The 25,002-nt window shown below is 56.2% G+C and overlaps 2 protein-coding genes across 3 annotated transcripts in view; both read right to left on the reverse strand.

The window, feature by feature from the left end:
- Nucleotides 1–10,933: 10,933 nt before the first annotated feature.
- On the reverse strand, nt 10,934–14,862 carry SKOR1 (SKI family transcriptional corepressor 1; the record flags this gene model as incomplete). The annotated part of the gene is made up of 8 exons (XM_079541039.1): nt 10,934–11,031; nt 11,132–11,197; nt 11,630–11,704; nt 11,772–11,846; nt 12,057–12,125; nt 12,259–12,366; nt 12,761–12,851; nt 12,916–14,862. The coding sequence occupies 8 exons, from the start codon at nt 14,860–14,862 to the stop codon at nt 10,934–10,936; spliced, it is 2,529 nt and encodes an 842-aa protein (XP_079397165.1).
- A 6,747-nt stretch (nt 14,863–21,609) lies between these two features.
- Nucleotides 21,610–25,002, reverse strand: part of MAP2K5 (mitogen-activated protein kinase kinase 5) — a gene marked incomplete at both ends in the record, with an annotated part of 110,928 nt that continues 107,535 nt past the window's right edge. For both annotated transcript variants that reach the window (XM_079541166.1, XM_079541165.1), the window contains one exon: nt 21,610–21,714. In XM_079541166.1, the coding sequence (XP_079397292.1) occupies nt 21,610–21,714 (105 nt within the window). The remainder of the gene's footprint in view (nt 21,715–25,002) is intronic.

Here is a 25,002-nt window from a genome sequence, read left to right on the forward strand (position 1 = left end):
TCCTGTTTTGTAACAATTTTGCACAGGGCATCGGCCACAGGCAGCGATCTGAACAAGATAGAGGCAGGCTACAGTCTGAGCCTCTTTGCTCCCCGCATCGCACCATTTTCCCATTCTATTGCCCGCACAGGGAAGTAACACGGATAGCACGGCAGCAGATTTGCTCCTGTTCTGCAGTCCTTCAGCTCTGATGTGGTCTAATGAGGTTGGGAGCAGAGCTGGATGAAATGCTGAGGAGACGCCAGCAGGCAGCCTCCACCCACAGCATGGAGATGCTATCTCATACCAAGCACTCATGCCTTTTTTTTTTTTCTTTTTTTTTTTTTACTTAATCTCAATTTTTTAAAGAATCACTTTAGTCCTGGGAACGCTGTAAATAAAGCTGAGCTCGAGCAGCAAGCACAGTTCATTTCAGCTGGCTCTTAGGAAAACAAGAAAGCTAATTATACTATAGTAATTACCTGAAAATTATATGTATGTTGTTTTTCCACCAGTCGATACTGCTATTTTTGAACTTTGCATTGTTCTCATGGATTGCTGGAGTCATGCTGTCTCTAAACGGTCTTCATGTCTCATCATTAGCTTAGCCTCTGCTTTGGAAAGAGTTGTAGGAGTTCAGCTGCAGCACACGCTCTTTAGCCCAGATCTTTTGTGCTCGGTTGCACTCCTCAGCACATCCTCAGCTGTGGTATATCTGAGAAAACATTTCCATTTTAACAGCCTTCTGAGAATGGATGCTAAGATTCTGCCTCCGCAATAGGGCTTCAGTTTGCTTCATCTCCTGCCCTGGGTGTGGCACGCTGTTGTTGTCTGCTTTGTGTTTTAAGGGCAGCCCATAGAAGCACCTGAGGAACGAAGGCACGGCGCAGGTGAGTGTCACCCCACACTCCCACGAAGGGAATGCTGCCTAGCAGCAAGGACAGGAGAATGGGAATCAGGAATTTTTGAATCATTCCCAAACAGATTCCTGCCGTACTACCTGCCTTTGACCACGTCATGGTGTAAAACACACTGCTTTATGCAATGGGGATGATGATAATACGAGGTATCTCCCTGGACTGTTGGAAGGAAATTTATTAGCGTTTGGAAAGCACTTTGAGATTCTTGGATGAAAGATGGTGGAGCTGGAATGCTGGCAACGTTAAAATGAGTTGGAGTCATCTTAATATTTATTGCATCCACGGCTTTCATCTTCAAAGCTCTTTACTAGCGTCAGTGAATTAACAAAGAAAAATATTAATGAATATCGTATTTACCCATAAAATTATTCTCCCAAAGCATATATAAATAGAAAAATTCAAGCATCAGCTCCAGTATAGTGCATTAAATCCCCAGTGGATCTGTCCATAGCAAGCCTTCTTAGAACTGTGAGTTATTGGTTTGTGCTTTTAATGAGGATAATTGGACCCTAGGCCTAATCCAGCAGCACTGGAGTCACTTGGAGCTTATCACTGATTTCCAGAGGCCAAAATCAAGGCTGCTAAAGAAGAGGGAGAGCAGCGCTTAGAGAACAGCTCTGCTGTGGCAGGGTGCTCGCGTAGGGCTGCAGTGAGGGAGGGATGGCATCTCACTGCCCAACAGATTTCGTGTCGAAATAGGGTTTGCTGGGTCTTCAGAATGAGCTGCAGAGAACTCAGAAACACGTTTTACCACCAGGAGGGAGACACAGCAGCCCCAGATATGCACTGCTCGATACAGAAAACTCAGGGCATCCCAGACTAAACTACCCAAATGTTGCTTGCAAGGAATTGCCGACTTTTTTTTTCCCCAGGTACATTCTTACTGGCACAGACATCACTATCACATCACCACAGGGAAATGCAGCCCAGCAGTTTACTGAAAACCAGAAAACAAGGCAGCCCTTCCAAGTGCATTATCTACATTGATTTCAAACCAGTGCTCAGAGAACAGCGAGGGCCGTTCCCCTCTGCATTTCATCTCCCAGCCACCTTCCCCAGCTCAGCTTCTTCAGCTATAAAGATAAATAAAACCAGAGGACAAGCATTCTGCTCTTACTCTGCCCCTGTTTTGTTTGAATTAAGCACATTGCCATGGGTCTCCTTTATTTCAGACAGCAAGGGATGACGTGCTCGGATACATTCCAGAACATAATGGGCTATCATAGATTTTTTTTAAATCCATGGTGCACTCCATAGACCCTGAAGGTCATTTTAGGCAGCCCATCAGCGTTCAATAGAAATCTTTCTGTTCAGAGTGTTTTCTGCACACCGATAAGACATACGCAGTTGCCAGATGTGCTTCCCACAAAACCAAAGCAGTTCTGTTTTCTCTTTCTGTTTAGTGTGAAAAAACACATTATGTTGTGAAGCATTCCATCCAGGTTCTACTGCTGTTCCTTCAGAGCCGGCTGAAGGCTTCACAGTTATCACAGATTGTATTGTCCCCGTTAATCTGCAACACAACGACTCGCAGGCAACGCTTCAAATATGTCCAGGTCTGGATAGAAATCAAATGTTACCTTTGGGAAATATGCTTATTATTAGCATTAGGCAGGGCTCTTGGTTTACCTCCAATAACTCTGCTGAATTATCTGGGGTTTGTTACCATTTCTTTGTGTGCCTATTTAGCATGGTGGGGTGGACACTTTTTAAGCAGTTACTGTTCCTGACACTGCCAGAAGAGTCTATAGGAACTAATTTTTTCACACAACACCCAACACACAGCAAAGGATCAGCTAAGAGAATCGCTCCTGCTGTGTGCTCCTGAGCCAGCACGGTCAGACGCAGGTAGCAGTGCCTGTAGAACAGAAAAACAGCCTGTGCAGGAGGCAGGATTTCTATGGACAAACTGCATTTTAATGACAGGCAGGACTGACAAGCAGCCAAGGCCTTTTTCTCACCATGTGATCTTTTCATAATCCTCAATTTCTCTTTTAGATCAACAGGTTCCTCTTTATTTGTCATTGTCAGGCCGCAGCACAAAGAGCCTTTTGTCTACAGCTCTGACCTGAACACAAGATTTTTTTGTCCATTCTCGGCCATATGCTTTCTGATGGACTAATGGGTTTCCAAGCTATAGAGCAGAACCTTGACCCCAGGACGGGAGATGGTTATGTGACAGCATCACTGTGTTTTGACATCGTAACTTAGCCCATGCAGCTCCACTGACACCGAAGCACTCCCAGCTAGGAACAACCCAAACCAGCCAGATCCACGACACCAGCACCCCTGTGACAAAGGCAGCACACGTTGCATTAGGAATTGCACAAGCCACAAAGCTCAAAGTCCCACCACAGCTTCCTCGTGCTCTGCTCCCCCTGCCCTGGTTCAGAACAGCCTGCAATGGAACGTCATGTTGTGGCCATGCAGAAAAGGCGTTGCTACGAAACAACCAGCATGAAGGCAAAAGTTAGTTTTCTCAGTTTGTTGCAGCACATCCTCGTGTTGCAATCAGCCCATCTGATGAAGCAGGGTGCAGAAAGCTGCCGACGGTCGGTTTGAAACTTGCTGAACTGCAGCTGAACACAGGATGAAAGGAGCCCATGCCCTTTGGCTGGCACTTGCTCCCGACTGTCACAGAAACCCTTTTGTTTTCCACTGAGAGCAGTGCCGGAGCCACATTCCTACCTGTCTCCCTCAGGGTGTGCCTGTGCCCACTCTGTCACATCAATAATATGGGTTTTACTCAAGGGAAAGCTGTTCCGGAGCTCTAAGGGTGTCTTCTTGAGAGACACAGTGGGTGCTGGTTGAAGGGAACCTGCTCTCTCCCATATGTTTGTACTTAAATGTCCCCCACAGACAGGGGTGCATGAGACCCACTCCGTTTGAGAGCCACTTCTCCATACATTTAGTAGAGCTCACAGGGTACTGAGAGCTGAGCCTCAGAATGCAGGAGCTGCAGGGCAGGGAGGGGTGGCAGAGAGCCCCTTATCTCCCCATCCCTTATCAGAGCCCCCAGCTGTCCATCTACAGCAGCAGAGAGGAGGGGAGGAGAACAGACAGACCTCAAAACCAGAGACAAATATCAGCATGTCACCCTGCAAGGTGCTGCGTGCTTCCAGCCAGACCTGAGATCTGTCTGTTTCCTAGCATTCCTCCGTGATTTCCCTATGGTAAGGAATAAATGGATGGATTTAGCATTAGACCTAACGAGCAGAGTTGCACAAGATCCTTTCAGTTTGATGCCTCCCCCCCGAACGCTTTCAAAACAGTCACTTCCCTCTTTCTGTTGAAATTTCCTTTCTTTAAGTCAGAAGCCTTAGCTGGAAGGCCTTTTATTTATTTAAAAAAAAATCAGCTGTTAATACCATTTTTTATACTATTTTCATTCAAAATATCCTGTTTTCTTCCATCCAAGAACAAAAATTCTTCAGACAATGCCAAGAGCTAATGGCACATCTCAGCCAGCTCCTGGGCCATCCTGGAGCACAGCTAGGGCTGGGTTTCATGAAGACTGGTTATTATGGAGCTGTTGTCTCAACAGAGCCAGAACATGAGCTGATATAGAAAACCACCTATATACAGTGCTAACAGCTAGAAATAGGATTAAAAATATGTGCATCAACCAACCAACCCCCAACCACAACCATTGCCTTCTTGCTTGTGCAGCAGCAGTGGAGCATTGCTTTGCTGTTCAAAGCTCTGGGTCTGGTTTTAGGGGCTGGAGCAGCAGCTTGCCCACATTCAGGGCACTGGGTACCACAACAAACAAGAGTCCATCTTTTGAGCCCGCTGCTCTTATCAGGAGCCACAGTGCATGCAGATGCAGCTCTGATTAGAGCCTGCAGCCCCTTATCAGCCGTGCAGCCTGGGTCCTTTTGAGAAACCCATGGGGCTGGCAATAGGTTGGAGGCCAGGAGCTGGGCTCCACTCAGCATCGGTGCTGTGGGGACACCAAGCTTCGCCTTGTGCTGCTTCAGGGCCTTACACAAGCAGCAGCTCGGTGAGGGAACGTCCATTCCTGAAAATATGGAGACCCAGGCAAGCTCAGACTCATTGAGCTGCTCTGCCACCAGGGACACAGCTCAGGGTTGTGTCCCATGCAGCAGCAGAAGCCCCACTGGCAGAGCTGGGCCCCCCATTTCCCTCACCCCTCACTGGAGCTCACATCTCTCCATACAAGACCCCATTTGCACTTGAAGCTTTTTTGCTTTTCTTTCAAATACTTCCCTGCCTGTGGACACTGAAGAAAGAAAACGAAAGAATGAATTTCAATCAACTCCATTGTTTCCACTAAACCCAACTCCAGAAAGGGATCAGACCGTAGCTGCAATTTGCCACATCTGTTCTTTTTATGCATTGTTTTATCGCCAAGCATTTCATACAAGGTGTTACTTAACTTCACATAGTATCACATATTCAGCATGTTTCCACAATCAGGGGCCCACGTGAGCACTTCAGTGGCGATCTTGCCCTGAGTTTTCCCATCCGTCTTTCGGCTCAGCCATGGGCTGTGGTTGGGTTTGCCTCCCTTCTACAACTGTACAGCCACTTCCCGGCCAAGCTCCACTGTGACTTGTGCAGTATGGATCACTTCTGCGTTTGCTCACAGAACGGCGTGCATTGCTTGCATCCTCTGCACTGCTCAACAGAACAAGGAGGTCATACGGATAGCCATGGTTACGTATAACCAGGCCATCTGAACTCGAGACAATAAGGGATCCATTGTTTGCAAGACAAGCATTCAAAAACACATTTGTGCTGAAAGCTGCTGATGGACAGTTGGATCCAGGAGTGGAAATAATGGTAGAAAGCAATTTCACTGATTATTAAGCAATTGCAAAGCTGCCTTACGACACTCTCCCCGCATGGAGTGCTACCCATCCACCTGCGAGCAGGAGCTCAGCACTGGCAGAGCTGTGCACGGGGGGGATGCAGTCTGTGCTGCAGTGCAGGTGAACTGTTGAGCGCTTTGGAAATTTCCAGCCTGGCACAGCTTCCCACGCAAGGCTCCATCCCGTTCTCCTGGGTCGGATATTCTGCACGCAGATCCTAATTTGGACCGCGGCTCTGGAAAACTTGATTAGAGCTGTGAAAATGGAATTTTTATTAGGGAGAGCTGAGCTTTTGCCAAGGTTTATTTTTCAAGGGAGTAGGACCTAATCCTCGAAGTCGTTCCAGGGCTGTGCTATTCTGGATGCCCTCGTGATGGTTTATGGCAATTACGCAGCCAGACCTGGCCCGACGGGTAATGTTTGCTTTGGACAAGTTGCCGCAGATGGCAAGCGACTGCAAATGTACTTTTCAGCCCAGCACGGGCATCACTGAAAATGCATTTTTTCCTAAGCTGTTTCATTTTTTCTTCATTTTGCACATTATTACCGCGGTGCCGAATCCACACTACCTAAAAAGCATTTAAGGAGAATACAGAACAACGTACGGGTGCCGGGAGAGCAGAATGCTGCAGTCATTGCATAGATAAGCGATGCCAGGAGATCAATTTCTGCCCAATCAAACCTGAACCTCTCTTTGGGTGATGCTTTTCAGGGAGCAGCATGGGAACCCACAAGGCTCAGAGCAGCCCTCCAGAGGGGCTTCACCCCTCCCAGCAAGCAGCAGCCAGACGAAACCAAGCTGTAAATCCAGGAATGCATGGGAAAGGAGCAAATTAAAACGTGCTATACTTGGCAGGTTGCTTTGCAAGCGTAGCACTTGGGAAAGGTGACATTAACAGCCTCAGCAGCTGAAGGCTGCCTGCTTCCAGAGCTGGGGCAGCAGAAGCAAAGGATCCCCAGAAAGCATTCCTTCCTCTCCTTCCTCCTTGGATGCAGGAGCTGCGGTGGCACAGCCCACTGCTCCCTGGTAGCAATCAGCACCGATTCGTAGCAATGGCAGAGGGGTGGCTGTGGGCAGTCAGACTGCAGGGACATCGCTGCTGCCCCAGCACTGAGGCTGCGGAGCATCTCTCTGCCAAACGCCCGCACGGTGGCAACAGTGGCTCAGTTCCACAGGAAAATAATGGGAGTTCATTCGTTAGAGTCTAATTCCACCGCTGGAGGTACGTGCCCAGCTCATAGGGCCCCAGTGAGAGCCCTGCTTTGAAGCAGGGCCGGTGGCACCGGGTGCAAAATATTTGGGAGGAGAGCTCACGTCAATGCAGGGCCGGGGCCACAGCTTCATTAGGAGCTGGGAAGAGATGAAAGGAAGGAATTTTGAGCATAGAAAGGGGATAGTAAAGGGGGAGAGAACAGGGGGGAGAAAGCTGCGGAGTTCACTTAGCTACATGAGCGTAAATGTGGGATTCATGCAACTGCACACCATCCTCTCAGCCATGCCTTACAGGAAGCCTCCTTAGCACCCAGACCTCCGTCAGCCTAATTAAAGCCAGAGCTGATTGCACGCAGGCACTGCAGCTGCTCACCTGCAGCTCGCTGCCTTCCCTGACCCACCTGAATGAACCCCAAAGAGGGCAGCCAAACATTGTGCTGAACCAATAACCCAAACACTCAGGATGAGGGCAGCAGGGCCTCCAGCCAGGCAGCAATCAGATATCAGGGATTTTCCCCCCCAAAAAAAGGCTGTTGAGGTGCAAAGAAAGGGATGGACCATCTCACTGCTGCTGCTCATCCCACGTGGGATGCACAGAGAGGAAGGAGCCCACAGCAGGGCCTGGAGCCAGGCAAATGCTGGGCCCCCTCCCGACCCAAGGCTCTGTAGCTTGTCCTGTGGATCTCACACACCTCTCCCTCGCAGCCAAACACAGCTTTGACCCAACAGACAGAAGAGGTGAGTATTTTTCCTCCTCATCACCAACAGCAAGTGGAAGCTGAAAATCCAAGAGCCACATAAATAAAAATGAATACTTTTTAGACACTTACTGGTGAATTGTGGGTACATAACGCTCTGACTTTCCAAGCCAACCAATCTTTTGCTTGTTGCTGGAACCTAAATGGTGCTCAAGGAATATTTCCTCACTTCTAACTTGAGTTAGAGAGCAGCACTGCTTCTCAGACACCGCTCCATCAATCTGCTGATGCTCAAGATGTCTGCAAAAGCAGAGCCTGTCCTTGCATTATGACAGAGCATCTTAAATTATCTGTAACAGTGCCACTGGTGAGCCCCCAGCACAGGGTCAGTGACTCCCAGCTGGCATCACCATTTCAAGGCAAACTATTCCAACTCCATCAGCTCCCTCTGCTCAGAGCTGTGGGATCAGAGGGCACAGGAGGATGAGCCCCACATCCCCAGTTGCTTTCCAGACCTAAAATCCTAAACTTCAGCGTGGACCAGGCACATCTGTGCCCCAGACCGCCTCCTCAAGGGGTAATTTGGGAGTTTCCATAAGAGTTGCACAGCTGAAGCCCATCTGGGCACAGGGAACACCACATCCTGGCATCCTACAGACCTGGCCCCACTGCACAGTCAGGTGCTGCACTTTGCTGCTGCAGACCCACGTGCCATTACATCCAACTGCAGCACAACAGCTTGGAGCACATCTCAGGACCAGCAGCTGAGCTCCAACCAGCCGCTGCCACTTTGAGATGTTTCGGGGGCGTCTGATATTCGCATCCCCTCTAAAAGCAGCTTTGCAAAACATCTTCCAAACCAAGAGGTGACACAGCAACAAAGCCCACAGCAGGCACTGCACTGTCACCACCCCCAAACAAGGCCTGCATGCAGCCCTGAGTGCAACAGGGAGCAGCATATGGGGAGAAGCATTGGCCAGGCTGGAGGTCTGTTGCTCAGCTCCTCGGAGCTGCTCTGCCACTGGCCTGAAAGAACGACTCCATCAGCTGCAGCACACAGACCTTCTGCTTCCCCCAGTTCGAATTCATCACGGGCTCAAGTACAGGCACTCCAGGCTTTTTCCTGCTTTAATTATTTAAAAACCCTAACTCTGCCTGTTTATTTTCGTGGGCTATTACTGCTTTCAACTATTTTAAGACTGAAAAAAAAAAAAAATAAAATAAAAATTTGAAGCCTCTCCCTCATTGTGCTGCTGAAGTTTAATTCACTCTAATTATTTCATATTACTTAGACTATAATAGTTTCATAATTTCTAGTATATTAAGCACTTAATACGTTGTGTCATTTGATGTCGCATATTAAATTCAGCAAAGCACATTTTAATGAGAGCTAAGTAGTGTGAAAATATTAATACGAGACAAGGAGTGGGTTTTGCACCCACGCTGCTGGGGGACGTGCGGGGCAGGTGAGCACCAGCATGGTCCCACAGCTGCTGTGGGGAGAGAGAGGCTGGAGGGGTGGGCACTGTGATGGGGTGGCAGCGGGGTCCCCTCTGGGTTGCAGGGGCTCCTCGGGGTGTGATGGCACTGCCCAGAGTGCTGCCAGCGCTGCCTTGTGCTCCTCCCCAGGGACAGAGGCCCAGGCCAGGTTCCTCCATAGGGTCGCTTCGTGCCACATCTCAAGGGACCCACAGCAACCCAACCAGAGAGCGGCAAAAGAAAAGCGTGCAGTGCAAGATGCTGCGACCTGCAGAGTCCCAACCGCTTCACCCCCACAAGCTGACGGCCTCTCAGCCTGCAAAGCCTGATTTTAACTTCTTATCAAAGCTTTCAAAGCTCCTCCAATCTCTCCATCCCCTCCACGTCCCTGCAGGAAAACCCCTCCCCAATGGGCTCACCTGCATCCAGCTGAGATACCAGCAGGGTCGCGCACTGCAACTCAACCGACGGCCCCAAAAAACCCACGAGAGCTCCTCAGAGTAAAAGCAAAGCTCCAAGGACTGAGGGGAACCCAGGGGAAGGGGCAGTGCCCGTTTATTCGCCCCTTTCCCCCTTCACCCCAGGTGCTGGCGATCCGCTCCCGCTGCCCACCCCGCACAGCTGAGCCCAACCTCGGGTTGCGGCACCACCCGGAGCAGCGCGGGGTTCGGGCAGCGCTGCCCCGACGGGTTGGTGGGTGGAGGGGGGGGGAAAAGGAGCTGCACCTCCGGCTGCTCCCACGCGGTGGCGGCCGAGGCTGCGGAACTGCTCCGCTTCTCTCACCAACGAGCGCCGGCGGCTGAGCGCGGCCGCTCCGCTCTCGGGGGTGCGCGCCCCGCCGGGACGGGCATTACGCAGCTTTCCCCGGGCCGTCGAGGCATCCCCCCGGCCCAGCGCTGTACCCGCAGCCCGGAGAGCCTTGTGTTCGAGGTGCAGCTCCGTCCCAAACGCTCCCGCCGTGCCCCAGCTGCTCAGCCCCTCCGGACCGCCCCCGGCGCGCCGCTGTCGGGTGTCCCGCAGAGATGCGGCGCTGGGGATGGAAGCGGGAATTTCGGGCTATAAGGTGCGCAAACTCCCTCCCAGCCCGCTCCCGGAGCTCATTAATGTGATACTTTCATGTGTGAAACGAGCATATAAATGGGCATTAATGAGCTCCCGGCTGCGGTGCGGAGGAGGAGAAGGGAGCGAGGAGCTGCGTGGGGTGCGGGCGGCTGCAGCGAGGGCACCTCGGGCTGTGGCGCCCCGAGGGGGCGGCCCGCAGCGATCAACCCCCTCCCTCCCCCCCCCGCACGGAGCAGGCGGTGCTTAAAGTCGGCTTTTATTAAAGAACCAAAATCCCGTACAGAGGTGGTGCCCCCCCGGAGTCGCGAACCGCCCGTTAAAGTGCTGTCACATCCAGAAATGTACGGGGGGGTGAGGGGAGGTTGAGGCAGGAGGGGGCCCGAGGGAGGATGGCGGGGAAGGGAGGGGGGAAAATAAATATACATCATAAATAAATAAAAATCCAACAAATACTGTACCAAGAGAATCACAGTACATTTATATCCATTGCACATAGCCACGTTTGTTTCCAGTCTGGACGAGGGCGGAAGAAGCGGACACACAGGGAGGGGGGGGAGGACGCGGAGCGGGGTGGGGGGCCCGGGGGGGTCCCGCCCTATTGCCAGTCCGAGAGGGCCGAGCTCCGAGTCCCCTTATGTACACGTGGCTCCTCGTGGAAATGGCTTTGCGTGGGCTCTGCCCTGGGCTGCGGCGCGCCGCGGGGCGCATGGCTTCGGGAGGGGGGGGAATGGGGAGGGTCCGGGGGGGTCACTGGGGCAGCAGAGGCGGTTTGAAGGAGCAATTCCCCGTGCAGTGCCGAGGGGTCAGCATCTTGCAGGAGAAGTGGTGCAGCGCGTCGTGAGCCTCTGCAAAGCGACATCGCCGTCAGCCCCGGCCCCACCGACGGAGAAGGGGGGGCTTCTGACCCCGCGTTAGGCGGCTGAGCCCCCCCTCCTGCCTCGGTACCTTTCAGTTTCTGTTGGATGGCGTAGCGCGCTTTCCTCTCCTGGTCCAGCTCGTTGCACAGCGTGTCTGGAGCGGGGGGAAGAGCATCAAAATGAGCCGGGGGGGATCCGGGAGCGGCCGCCCCGTCGAAGGGAGCGGGTAAAGGGAAAGGGGAATTAGCGAGAAATGTCGCTCCTCGGCCGGGGGCTTAACAGGGCGGGGGGGGGGGGGGGGGGAAGGGGCAGCGCCCGTAGGTGGCTCGGGTGTAAAAGTGCAATGAAATAATGCGAGGAAATAATAAAACGCGACCCTAAGAATAAAAGAATAAAAAGAACTAAACTAAAAATAAATAAATAAATAAATAAAAATAATGAAATGTTAAAAAATAATAATAAAACCAATAAAAGACGTTTAAAAGAATAATAATAATAATAATAATAATAATAATAATAATAATAATAATAATAATGAAACGAAACAGAAAGGGAAGAATCGCGACGGGCCGCGGCCGGGCCGCACCTCGGACGATCTGCAGCTGCTGCACCATCTCCTCGCGGTACGCCAGCTCCCTTTTCATCTGGTCCTGGAAGTTATCTGCGGGCACAGCGCGGTCAGTGCCGCCCCGCCCGGCCCCGGCCGCAAGGAGGGGCTCCCCCGGTACCTTTCAGGCTCTGGAAGTCCCTTTCCAATTTCTTCCTCAGCTCCATTTGCTCCAGGACGAGTTTTTGCAGTTCGTCTGTTGAAAAACACGAGGCCGGGTTTTGGGGGGAGCGCGAGCTTTTCCATATGGAGCGGCTCAGCGCGGCGCTAATCGCATTACATTGCATTAATCACAGGAGTTAATCACTCCCGCGGAAAGCACAAAGACTTCGAGCCGCGATGGGGGCCCGGGGGGCGTCCGGGGGATCCCCTGGCGTCGGGTCCCGCAGCGGCCGCCCCCTCTCACCTCGGGCCAAGTTCTCGATGTCCTTTTCCACCAACTGCGTCCCCGCCACCTCCATGCCGAGCTCTTCTCCTGCGTTGGTTTATTATTGTTGTTTTTATTTCGGAGCTCCTTCCGCGCCGTCGGGGGAAGCGGGGGGGGGGGGGGGGGGGGGGGGGAGGAAGGGTGTTGGGCGGCCGCGCAGCGCCCCGCGGTGAGGACTTACCTCTGTCAGTATTTACAGGGCTGGGATGCGAGACGCTCCTTTGGTCCTGATAGGATTTTCTGGTCTCTAAATCCTCTGCTGTCGAGTGATTGTCTTCTTTATCTTGCTCTTAAAGTTAATAAACCGATTTTCAACCGTAAGCAATGAAAGTATGGTCCTGATATATCCTTAATTACATAATTAAGGACAAAGCCCTCGTTAAAACCTTCTTAGAGGACATCCTAATCGCTTTGCCGTTGGAAAGTAGCTTGCTGGCAGCTTTGCCCCTTCGGGCGGCCCCCTCCCCTCCCCGCCCCGAGCCCTCCCGACGGCCGTTCCAGTGGCATCCGCGGGCCCCGCGTGCTCCTCGGCCGGCCCGTCCCCTCTCCAAAATCCGTTCACTGCCTTTTATTTTATTTCATTTTTTCTCCCGAAAGCCTCTAAACGAAAGCGGCGCTCCGGAGGCCCCCGCCGGCTCCGTGCCGTGCCCGATCCCCCCCTTCCCCCCCGCGGTGCGATTTACCCTTCGCTTCAGGGGTGCAGAGGAAGGCGGCTCCCAGGGACGCGGCGGCTTTCAGCGGCTGCAGGTGCTCCCCCCGCTCCGGCGCGTACACCTACAAAACAGCGGGTCAGGGCGCGGGGCCGACCCCGAGGCGTCCCCCGGCCCCGGCCCCGCACCTCGTAGGCGCCGCCGCTGCTGCTCCGCTCGGGGCTGCCGTCGGGGCCCCGGCTCCCCTCCTCCGCCGCCCCGTCGCCCCCTTTCTCCTCCGGCCCCTCCGCAGCGGGGAGCGGCTCCTCGGGCGCGGGCAGCAGTCGGGGCGGCGGCGGCTCCCGCTCCTCCGCGGGGGCGGCGGTGTCCTCCTCGTCGTCGTCGGGGAAGCGGTTGGACTCCACGTCCACCTCGGGCTCTTCGGCCGTGTCCCCCCCGGGGGACAGCGAGCGGTAGCTGGAGCTGCCCTCGCTGAGAAAGTCCGGCGAGAGGTAGCCGGGCGCTCGGGCCGCCGCCCCGCCGTACGCCTCGCGGGTGCCGTAGAGCTTGGCGATGCTCTCGGTGTCCTTCACCACCGGGCGGAAGGCGGACAGGTAGCTGCCCTTCCTGGGCAGGGGCAGCGGGCCCAGCAGGGCCTCGTCGCCGGAGCGCTCCTCTTCGCCGGCCGCCCTGGACAGCGCGCTGGGACAGCGCTCTCCGTCCGCCCCGGAGCCTTCTTGGGGCGTCGCGCTGCTCCGCCCGCTGCCCGACGGCTCCGAGCCCTCCAGCTCGCCGTGCCGCCCCGACGGCTCCGCCGCCGCAGCCGCAGCCGCCGCCGCCGCCGCCACCACCACGGCCGTGGCCGCCGCTTTGGCCTGGCTCTGCGCCGGGTAGGGCGGCACGGGGAGGCTGCCGGCCGCCGGCCAGAACATGGGGAACGAGGGGTACACGGCCGCGTCCTTGGCGGCGCCGGGCTGGTGGGGCGGCTGGGCCGGCTGCGGGGGGTGCGGGTGCGGGGGTCCCCAGAACATCCCCGACGGCAACGCGCCGCCTTTCCCCGCCTCGCCGCCCCCCGCCCCGCCCAGCGCGTCCTCCTGCTTCTTGGGGCAGAGTCCGAAAGCGGCGGCCGGGAAGCCGTAAGGATGCGGGAAGAGCGGCGGCGGCAGCTTCTGCAGCATCCCGAAGCCTTTGCTGGGCACCGGGATCACCGGGTAGCTCCGCACCGCGCCGGCCCCGCCGTGCCCCCCCGCCGCCCCGCCGTGCCCCGACGGCAGTCCCAGCGCTCCCCGCTCCCCCGGCGCCTCCTGCCCGCCGCAGCGGAGGCTCTTGTGCGCCGGGGGCAGCTCGGGGCCGGCGGGCGGCGGGGGGTGCAGCGGGGCCTTGGCGGCAGGAGAGCCCCCCCCGGGACCGCCCCCGGCCGCGCCCTGCAGGGAGAAGGTCCTCTTGCGGGTGCCGCCGTTGAACATGGCCTTGACATCCTCCCAGGCGTGCGACAGCTCCTCGGTGGCCGTCTTGTCGCTGAGCTTGAGGTGGCGGCGCCACGAGTTGAAGTTGGCGGCGTCGGGCTGCGTGTATTTGGAGTCCGGGGTGCGGTGCGAGTGGAAGATGAACTTGTTGGGGGAGAAGTACATGCTGCAGTAGCTGCACTTGATGCACTTGGCGCGGGAGCTGTTGTAGCGGGCGGGGATGAAGCTGCCCCGCGAGCCCCAGGCGCACTCGTGCACCACGTCGAAGGCGAAGTTCTCGGGCAGCTTGGGCGGCTTGTGCTCGCCCAGGAAGGACTTGCAGAGCCGCTCGGCCTCCCGCTTGGTGATCATGCCGCAGCGGCGCGACGAGATGGGCATGGCCCCGGCCCGCCGCAGGATCTCCAGCTGCACGGGCGTGCACTGCACGCAGGTGATGCCCAGGGCCACGCGCCGGTTGTGGATCTCATTGTAGCTGTAATTCTTGAGCAGAGTGTTGGAGATCTGCGCCAGGCACAGCCGCTCCTGCCCGTCGATGACCAGGGACACGATGGGCACTCCGTACAGAGAGGTCTCACCCACTTGGTTGGGCTTCAGGGTATTGGAGCCCTGGTACGGCTGCAGCTCTTGCTTTGAATTTGGGGAGGAGCTTGCATCTCTCCCGTTTCCCAGCTGACTGCCGATCGCCTCCATTCCCCTCGAAAACGCCCCTGCAAAACAAAATAGCGGCGAAAGGCGTCGGTGAGGAGCGCTCCGGGGGCCCCTCCGGTCTTCCCCCCGCTCCTCGCTCCTCAGCACCGGGCGCAGCAGCGGGGACGTTCCCGGCTGCGGCCCCGGAGGGCTCCGCGCAGCCCCGCACCGCACCGCCGCTCCGCAGCTGCGGCCAAGGGCGTCCGAACCGGAGACGGGATGGGGGTGGCGATCAGGATGTGGACGGGGACGGGAACGGGGATGGAGATGGGGAGGGGGACGGGGGTGACACCGGTCTCTTTGTGCCGTACCCCAACGCACCGCACCGGAGGGAGCGCGGAGCGGCTCCGGCCGGGCCGAAACTTGGAGCCGGGGCCCTGCAGCCGAGCGTCCCCGGGAGGCGATTAGGGGCGGGGAGGGGGATTATAGGGGCCGGGGCGGACAGCCCCCGCCGCACGTAGCAGCAGGGAAGCGAACGAGGCAAATTGGCTTAGCGAGGAGGGCTGTAAGCGGCTTCCGCGCTCGGCGCACGAAAGAACGGGGGAACCGCTCCCCAAATCGCTCCCCCGCGCCGCCCCGCGCCGCCCCGCACCGCCATCACTTACCGCGGCGCGGAGCCGGGATGGACGTGCGAGCGGCCCGCGCTCCTCGAGGTTAAGGGCCGCCGCTCATCCGCCGCCCCGGGGCCGCTCATCCGCCGCCGGGCGCAGTGCGGGCCCCCCCGGCCCCCTCCTCCCCGCGGGGACGGGCGGTGCGGTGCGGGCGTTCAGCGGTGCTGCGGGGCGGCCGCTTCCTCCGTGTCCGCCCGGGCGCGATGCAACAAGAGCGAGTGGGCAACCGCGCCGCCGAGGGAGGATCCGGATCCGTACTTGGAGCCGCCGCACATTGATCCGGTGACAGCTAAAATAACGGGAAGACACACCCACTTAGCACCAGCATATTTACATTAACTGCCTCCGGGACCCCGCGGCCGTCAATCACCGATGCGCTCCGCTCAATCACGGCGCGGCTTTAAGGCACAGCGGAGCGGGGCGGGGGGGCTCGGGGGGCCGCCAGCGAGCGGGGACCCGCCCGGGTCTGCCCGAGGTAAGAGCGGGGATCCGCAGCTCTCCGCGCATCTCTTCTGCCCTCCGCGCATTTACCGCGCGTCTCTCCGCGTTTCGGCCCGCGCCGCCCCCCGGGGTTCGTTGTAACGTACCGGTGGGAGCGGGATGCAACGAAAACCCTCCTCCCCGGGGGGGTCACCGCTAGGGCCCCAACGAATCTTCCACTTCCTTCTCACCGCCGTTTCCCCTTTCCTCCGTAGCCGGGATGAGAGCTCCGCCCGGGGGGTGAGGATGCGCGGATGGGGGACAGAAGGGCGGTAACGAAATCGCCGGGAGGAGGCGGAGGGGGGGGCGACGGCCGCGGTTTTTCGTTCGCTCCGGGGGTCTCCTCCACGCCGGCCGGACCGGAGGCCGTAGGAATGGGGGTACCGCTCCGGTGGCCTTCGGTCCCGCCGGCGTGGAAGGGCCCCCCCCCGGCTCCGCGTCCCCGCCCTGGGTGGGTTGGTCACGGCCACATTAATTAAACTGTAATTAATCATCATGTCCGGCCGCGATCGGCGCAATTACACTGATCAAACAGAAGTTAATAACGGCGCGCGTCGCCCCCGGCTATCGCTTTTATAGATATATATTTATCTCTCTATATTATTGTTTATTATTTATGATTATTTTATAATCCCTCTGCCGAGAGGATGCGGTGCGGAGAGAAACGCGGCCGCGGAGCCGATCCCGGCGCTGCGTCCCCGCGGTGAGGCCGCTCCGCACTGCCCGAAGGCGGCTGCGGGTCCCCGCAATTCGGGTGCGGGACGCCCCGTCGGGGCGGGGCGGGGAGAGAAGCCAAAGGTTGGAAGCTGCGGGCTCGGCCTTCCCGCAATGGCCGCAACCCGAGCCGGTAATTATTCCTCTTTTCTTTTTTTTTTTTTTTTAGTTATTTATCCCCGCTCCTCCTCCAGCCGGGAGTGAGTGAGACCCTCCGGCGCTGCCACATCTTCTCACCGCTTATTTTCGTGATTGCGGGTTGGGCTCACGGGTGGGGGTTAAACACGCGCGGTACCCACGGAGCCGCTCCTCTTCGCTGTGCCACCGCCGGCCGCAGCCCGACGCCCCATCCGCACCGGGCAGCTCTCACGTCGAGGGGCTCCGAGGGGCCCAAATCCTCGCCTCCACCGCGTCCCCCTCCGCCGTCCCCGCTCCCGCGCCCCGCAGCACCGCACCGCACCGCCCCGACAGCGCGGAACGGCCGCGGCTCCTCCGCTCCTCGCCGCCTCCGTTATCTTCGAACAGTTGAATTGACTGCAGTTTTTGTCAGTTAATTAGGTTTAATTTACATAATTAGTACAGTATAAAGAGTATTGGGGATAATCAGGAGGTACGTCTCGCTTACTGTGTAAACACGGATTCGGAATTAAAAATCAGATGTAATTAAGGCGTGTGCGCGCGGCTTTTAATTGTAATGAATTTCTAATTAACGCTCAACGATCGCCGCACGCGGGAGCGGGGACGTTTGCGGGGCTCCCCCGACCCCCCCCTCCACCCCCGGGGCTGCGCGGTGCGGGGCGGTGCGGGGCGCCCCGACGGGACCCGCGGGCGGTGCCGCTCCCGGCTGAGCCCGGCGGATAATTTCGGTTAAAACTTATGGAGCCGTGGCACGGGGGGGTGGGGGTGGGGATAAATAAATAACCGCCCGGAGACGGCCGCGGAAGGGCCCTCACTGCCTCTCCCTTTCCCTCCTGGAGGGCTGTGCCGAGATTGCCACATAAATCACGGCGGTCTAATTCAGTGGAAGTTTAATAAACGCCTCCTATTGGAAATGAATGTTCCCCATTTAACAGTTGTATCAGCACCATATAAAACCATGACCCCAATAAATTTAATTTTAGAGGCCGATCAATCCGGGCTTCTCTCCATCGATCCGCAGCGGCTCTGCGTTTACGGCCCCTTCCGCGGCCCTTTGCGGGGAGCGAGGGGGGGGGGAAAAGGAGCGCTTCGATCACACTCTTTATTAGGAAAAGATTGCTCCGAGAGGCCTGAAAATTAAACGGTGACATTTTAATTACTGGACATTGACAAAGGAAGCGGGCGGCGGCTCTCTGCGGGCCGGCAGCGCTGCCCCCGCCCCGACGTGCGGAGCGCCCGCGGGTGCGCAGAGATACGCAGAGCGGTGAACAGAGCCCGGGGCCCTTTTCCCGGCGCCTGTGTGTGCCCCCCCGGCTGTGTCTCACGAATGCCCCGTCTGTGCTCCCAAGCGCCGTGCATCTCCACTCCGTTCCCCCCCTCTCATCCTCCCATCACCCCTCCATCTGCTCTCCCCGTTACCCCTCACCTTTCTCTCCCCCCCCCCCCCCCCCCCCCCCGGTTACCTCCCAGCCCAATTCAGCCCCATCCCGCCCGGCCCGGTGTAGGAGCTGTAGGGGATGCGGAGGAACGCAGCGCTGACGATCGATGCCCGCAGTTTATCGATGGGGTTAAAGCAGCGCCGTGCGCCCGGGGCAGCAATTAGAGGCGCTTCGTCCCCGAGCCGAGCCGAACCGAACCGGGCCGTGCCGAACCTGCAGCACCCCGACCCGCAGCTCTGCTCCCCCCGCGAGTTGTTCTCCTCCCGCCATCCATCGCCCGGGCCGACAAACCTTGACCTTCCGGCAGGACGAGGGGTTCGCCGGAGCCGCAGAGCTGCGGAGCGGGGAAAGCTGAGCCCATCCATCCGTTCCCAGCGCGTTCCGGCTGTGCGCCCCCCCGAAGGGAGCGCCGCTCCGGGTCACCGCGGCTCCGCGCACTGCGGCTTTCGGCGGAGATCGGCGCGCACCTTCGAGCTTTTGATTTTTGCCTTCTTTCTATTTCCGTCTGCCCAAAATATCTGAACGTATCGAGTGGCTTTATTTATTTATTTTCCTTTTTCCTTTTCTTTTGTTTTTCAATTATCATTTTGATTTTTATTATTATTATTATTTTCTTTTTCCAGAGCCCGCGCCGGGCAGCCCAGCACTGCAGCACCTCGAGCAGCGCTCGGCTCAGCCCATCCTGCTGCTTGGTGCCCTAGGCTGAGGGTCCCCACTGAAGGTGGAGGATGGGGCTCCCCAAAACTGGGACTCCGGACCCCTCACGGGTCACGGGGTGCAGCACTGCTGCTCTGCGGGCGCTGTGGTGTTTGGGGTTCAGGTTGGTCCTGCCCGGGGGGAGGGGAGCTGTGTAGGGTGGAAGGACAAGGAGGAGCAGGCACAAGTTAGCTGTAGGGATGTGGGTGGCTGTGGCAAGCCGCCTGCGAACAGCCCTGCACAGCGTAAGAAGCTTCTGAGCGCCTTTCAGAAAAGTCGGATCCTGAGCGCCTTGCTTTGCAGCTCCCAAAGATGTGGGGCGGCTCCCGGGGTTTGCTTCGGCCCCAGTCCCACCTCCCCGCATCAGAGAGGCAGACGGAGCTCCCTGTGCTCAGCCCCGTCCCTTGGCAGCCCTCAGTGCCACCTTCCCGGCGGGACCGCGGAGCCCCCGCGCTGCTCGCAGGGTCAGTGCCGCCTCCTGGACGGCGGAGGAGCACACGGAGCCTCTCGGAGCTGCTCCACGTGTCGGTGGAGCTGCGCGGTCGGCGGCCGCTGTTTGTCCCTGTCCGGCAGAAGGGACACGTTGGGACCGCGCAGCCTTCCAAGCCGCCTCCTGCTGCAGTTCCCACTTTCTGCTTTTATATTTTGCCAGATGTCTGCCTGCACAAACACACACACACACACACACACACACACACACAGGCTGTTAGTCAGAAAACAAAGAGTGACACTTCGCCTTCGGAAAGCTGGCAGCGGGATGCACATGGGCACGGGACGCGAGAAACTGAAGGTGTTCCGTGCTGCCCCGGGCTCGTGGGATGAGCAAAGGTGACGGGCAGAGGAAAGCTGCACGCATTCCAAATCCTGCACAGATTTCACACGCGCACGGTGGTTCATCGCAGAGCCTGCGATGATCCTGTGTGCGCCCACATCCACGCAGGGCGTTCATCCTCGCTCAGGTGTTGTTCACCAGCACCGCCCCGTGCTGCGGCTGAGCGGGACGTGGCTGCAGGGTGTAACGGCGCTGTTTTCTTCAAGCTTTCCGGCCGAGGAACGCCCCGATTCCGGCTTCAGAAAGCTGCAGCAGGGAGGAGCAGCCCCAGCCCCTGTGCACGGAGCCTGGATGCACCCCATCCCTGCGGTGGGCTTCGGGGAGCAGCGATCACAACCGGATCCCAGCCGGTGCCATCGCTCCCCCCAAGGCACAGCCTTGCTCCTACCGGCTTCTTACCTAAACCCGAGGGAGAGACTTTTTAGCCAGAGAAAGCCAAAGCGAACCGCGGGAGATAAACAAACAGGCGAGCTGCCCGCGGTCCCCATGGCTCCAAGGGAAGAAATTTGTCTCACTTTAGAAAAAGGACCTGAAGGTGTGGGGTCCTGTTGACTCATTCATTGTGCTGTTATCTGCCGGGGAGGCGGTGACATCAGAGCAATTAAGATAAACTTTTAGTCTATAAGTTCATGCCTGCAACCCCTATACTTCAAAAGAAGACGAATGATCCCTCCAAGGAAGGAAGCAAAGTCTTCTCCAAAGGAACATTTACGATTTGCGGGGACTGGGGAGGAATTTTTCACTGTTTTGTTCTTAAAGCTGCTGGTATAGAATGCACTACCTGAGCTTTTCTTATAGCAAAAGTTTATTTCTGAGGCAAAAACGAGCAAAGGAAACCCCCATCCTCCCCCCCCTGCCCAAGGTGTGCAGTTTGCTGAGCAAACCCTCAGCTCCCACAGCGCCTTCCGCCCTCTGCTCCTCCAGTGCCTTAACATAAGGATCGACGGTTTGCCCAGCACGCACAGGGATGGCAGGGACAGCAAACGCACGGCGCAGATGCTGGAAGTGTTCCTGCTCCACTGGGAGCACAGCCGGGCGCTCTGCACGACGGCAGTGAGTGCTGTGCCCACCCCTGCCCACAGCACACAGGGGATCGGGGCAGGGACACCTGGGCACAGCGCTCCCCCCCCTGCTCACACCGTGCCCCACAGCAGTGGCGCTGCTGTCGCGTGCCGGGGGCTGCTGTGTGCTCCCAGCCACGGGGAGATGAGCCACTAACTGTGACTATCAGTGAAACCACAGCCTGAGGGCACACAGCACCGTCCCTCAGCACAGCTCTGCCCCCGCGACGGGATGCAGCACTGTGCAGCACCTGCCATCCAAGGACACCACGGCCGATGCCCCTGCAATGCTCGTATTGCAGCGGGGTGATGGCCTCTTCCCAGGACCAGCAACTCCACACTCTCCCTTCCTCTTCTTCTTCTTCTTCTTTTTTTTTTTTGTCCTTAAAAATACCAAACCCATTTCAGACAGGTGTTTTGTGGTTGTCCACACTCCCCAGACAGCCAACGGCTCCTCCTCCAGCCCTCGGAACAGCCTGCTGGTCAGCCATACAATAGCAAAACTAAGTTCAAAAATACTCTGGAGCCATGAAATATACAATACATTCAATAACAAAAAAAAAATAGAGATATAAAATACTCGCTTTAAGGCTGTGTACAGTTTAACTGAAGATTAATTTGAGGACATTAAACGAGAGAAACGTGTGAAGGGAATTCCTTAACGTGTCTGCGTGGGAGGGAGGAAGGCAACAACCAACATCCCAAAAGATTGTGTTGCTTTTTAGCACAATATGACCCGGATGGGGGGAGCCCAAAGCTCTGTCCCACGACCCAGCAGCTCACGGTGCGCCCTGCGCCGAGCGCCGCTCCTCCAACGTCCTGCACACCCACATGGAAACCACCTCCGCATGGCCGTCGTTGTACTGCACGATGAACGGGTGGCCCTGCAAACGGGACAGGAAGGGTTAGCCAACAGACACAGAGAGAGAGAGAGCCTGAGAGAGTTGATCTCATCCATGTTTTAGAAAAAATACACTGGAAAATTCTGTGGTTGCAATGAAAGTGGGATTGCAATCAGTGGGCTTTCAGCTGGATGCATATTGTCCATGTTCATCATTGATATAGAAAAGAGGAGGCTGGAGGACTCCAAACTCTTCACTGAGGTCACTGACCCGCAGGTTTTAAAGGTCCACAATCTCTTAATTTTCTCCCTTTAATGGCCCCTTTGTGCAAGTAACATCACAACACAACACAGCATAACCCAACCCAACCCAACCCAAACTGACCCAACCAACCCAACCGAATCCAAACTAACTCAACCAAACCCAACCCAATCCAACATAACCCAACATAACCCAACCCAATCTAACATCATCCAACCTAACCCAATCCAATCTAATCCAACCCAACCCAACCTAACACAACGCAACCCAGCAGTAATCCAGCCCAATCCTAAAGGAAATTGTCCAACTGGGTCACACTCCAAAATGCTTCCCCTATCTAGGGGCATAGCCTGAATCACGCCACCATGAACACACACTCGTAGCAGTAACCTTCTACACATATATTTGCACCCTTGACTTCAGTCAGTACAAACCCCACACCTTGCCCTGTGTGCACCCTCACTCTTAGGGTTGTGTGAGTCACACAGAAAGTGCCACGTCCCTCCAAGTGTTACGTTGCAGCTGCAGCAGGACGTGAGCTGTCTGTGGCCTTTGGAGCCATCACTTGACAACGAAACTGAAATCTCACCTATGCACAACCCCAACAGGCCTTTGTGAGAAGCCACTGTGGGCACTCATGTATGATGGAAAGAGGGATGGCTGTACAACGCGCTGCCCCATGGAATCGTAGGGCTGTTACTGGCTGAGACACCTCAGAAAATCAGAACAGGAATACAGCGTGCAGTTTCAGCAGCCAGCTTAGGCAGCTCAATCTGGCCCCATTCCTAGAGATGGGAACATGCCATCTTCGGATGAATCTCAAATGAAGTATAAAAATCCACAGGAAACCAAGTACCGCAATTACATAAATGGCTGAAAGAAAGCAATCGCCAGGAGAAACCATCACAGATGATGAAAACCTCTCCTCCAAATCACTCAAAAGCAGCTCGGTTTTTGCAACACTAAACTTCACAGCTCTTGCAAACGGCGCCTGAAAGTAACCAGTGTTGGTGTGGGGACCCTCGGGGACAGTGATGCAGTGCTGGCACAGCGGCGTTGGGCGCACTGGGGGGTCAGCAGGGCAGGATGGCACCGAGCGGAGCCACGAGGCAGCACCAGGCTGAACACAGCGCCATAAATCCTCGCAGCGCCAGCTCAAAGCAATAAAACACTCTGCAGGCCAGGGCCAGGGAACAGAGGAGCTGCAGGGATAAAACACGTCACGATCTACACGATGGAGGGAGCAAGTGTGAGATGCTTTGACCCTCTGGGATGGCTGCATCCATGATGCTCTTCCAAGGGCTTTGGGCAAAGGCAGTGTGAGGACTGGGCAATGCACAGAAGGGGCGATGCACAAGGCAGGGTGACCTCCACGCACGCACAGCAGAGCCCAGCACAAATCCATCTCAGTCCTATGGGGTCCAGGTCCAGAGCTGCCTGGGTTAGCAGAGGTGCTGCAGGGCTCACTGCCTTGCAGAAGGACACAGGATTGCTCTGTGCAATCCCTCGACAAGCAGGGCTGGCGGTCACTTGGTCTTTATTCTCACATCACAACCTCTTCTGTACCATCCCAGTGGTACAAATGGGGCTCCTCCACGTGCGGATGGAGAAATAACACAGCAAGAGGCAAGACTTTGCTAACCAACACATAAAGGTGAACTCAGTCACTGCTGGGAGCCAGTTGCTTCCTTCACCTTCAGGAACTCATTCCCACCATGATGCACAGAACAAACATGGAGTCGCAAGAGCTTCCCAAAGCAAAGTCAGCTCCAGGAACTCGCTCTCCCTGCTCAGATTGTCAATGCTTCCCACCAAGCTCAAGCCACCAGCCCCGACCTTTATCTCAGGCCTCTGGAACCGAGCATCGCTCTCTGCCACTGTGATCGATCTTTCTAAATTTGCTCTTTGTAACTGCTGCAGAAATGGATATTTTCTCCCCCCAGCCTTCAATCTTTTTTTCTTTTTTATATTTATCTCTGGGGAAGCAGATCGCTTCCTTTCAGCCGTTCTGGGCTGCAGAGAACAACTTCACATTTGTCAGAGCTCTGAATTTTGCACCCACGTGGACACACGTGAGCTCTGCTTGGGAAATGGCCACCGAGGAGCACTCCCAGGGGTACCACAGCCCATCTGAGAGTCTGACGATGGCAGCAGCCAGCTCGATGCTACAGCAGAAGATGGATGAGCTTAAAATGATGCATTTGAGTACACAGATGCTCGCGGCACTGAGCATATGGACGACGTCTCTTCCTTCCCAACACCTGGCTATCAGAAATCTTTAGCTTTGGTCTTGAATGTCTAACATCAGGAACGATGCTACAGAAAGGCCACAACTTATTCTTCATCCCTTCCTGCACACGCCCTATGGGTTTAGTAAACAAACGCAGTGTGAAATATTGCTGTTGCTTGAAATATTCCTTGATTCTACCCATGGAAACCGTTCGGAAGGAGCACAGCCTGCACCCCAGGGACAGGATCCTGCAGATATTCCATGTACTTTCCAGTGTGACCTCCACAAAGCTGCAGGAGCTCCCCCAGCACACGGAAAAAAGGGAATACATGGCTTCTGCTGCCTGACTGAGTGCTGAAAGAATCGGTGTGAGTGTGCTGTGCACAGCACCGTGGTATGGTGGGTGCAAAAGTGCACATTAAAGTAAAGGCTTATTCTAAGCAACACAGCCTAGAGGTACCCGTCTGGCCTCTTAAACAAAAAAGCAGCCAAGGACACCAGTGAGAACTAGGGAGAAACAACGGAGCCCACAGACAAGGAAGAGCAGATGCATTGGGGCAATTAAAACAAAGCTATTAAAGACAGTCCGCTTCTCCCATGAATCTCCTTTACGATGGAGAGGCTCCCTGCAGAGGAAGGCATCTCACGCCTGGAATATCCATGCAGTTCAGCTACTTGCAACACGCAGGGGAAGAACGCAGGCTACGAGGTGTTTAAGATGTCAGTGAGCCATGTTGCTCACACCCTCTGCTTTGTTTTGTGGGGTTACTCCATGGAAAACCCCACGTTTTACACACTTTTCTTCCTAGAAAGAAGTTTAACTTGAAACCACTGTTTGG

The sequence above is a fragment of the Tetrao urogallus genome (assembly GCF_951394365.1).
Source record: "Tetrao urogallus genome assembly, chromosome: 11".
In the NCBI taxonomy this organism is placed as follows: Eukaryota; Metazoa; Chordata; class Aves; order Galliformes; family Phasianidae; genus Tetrao; species Tetrao urogallus.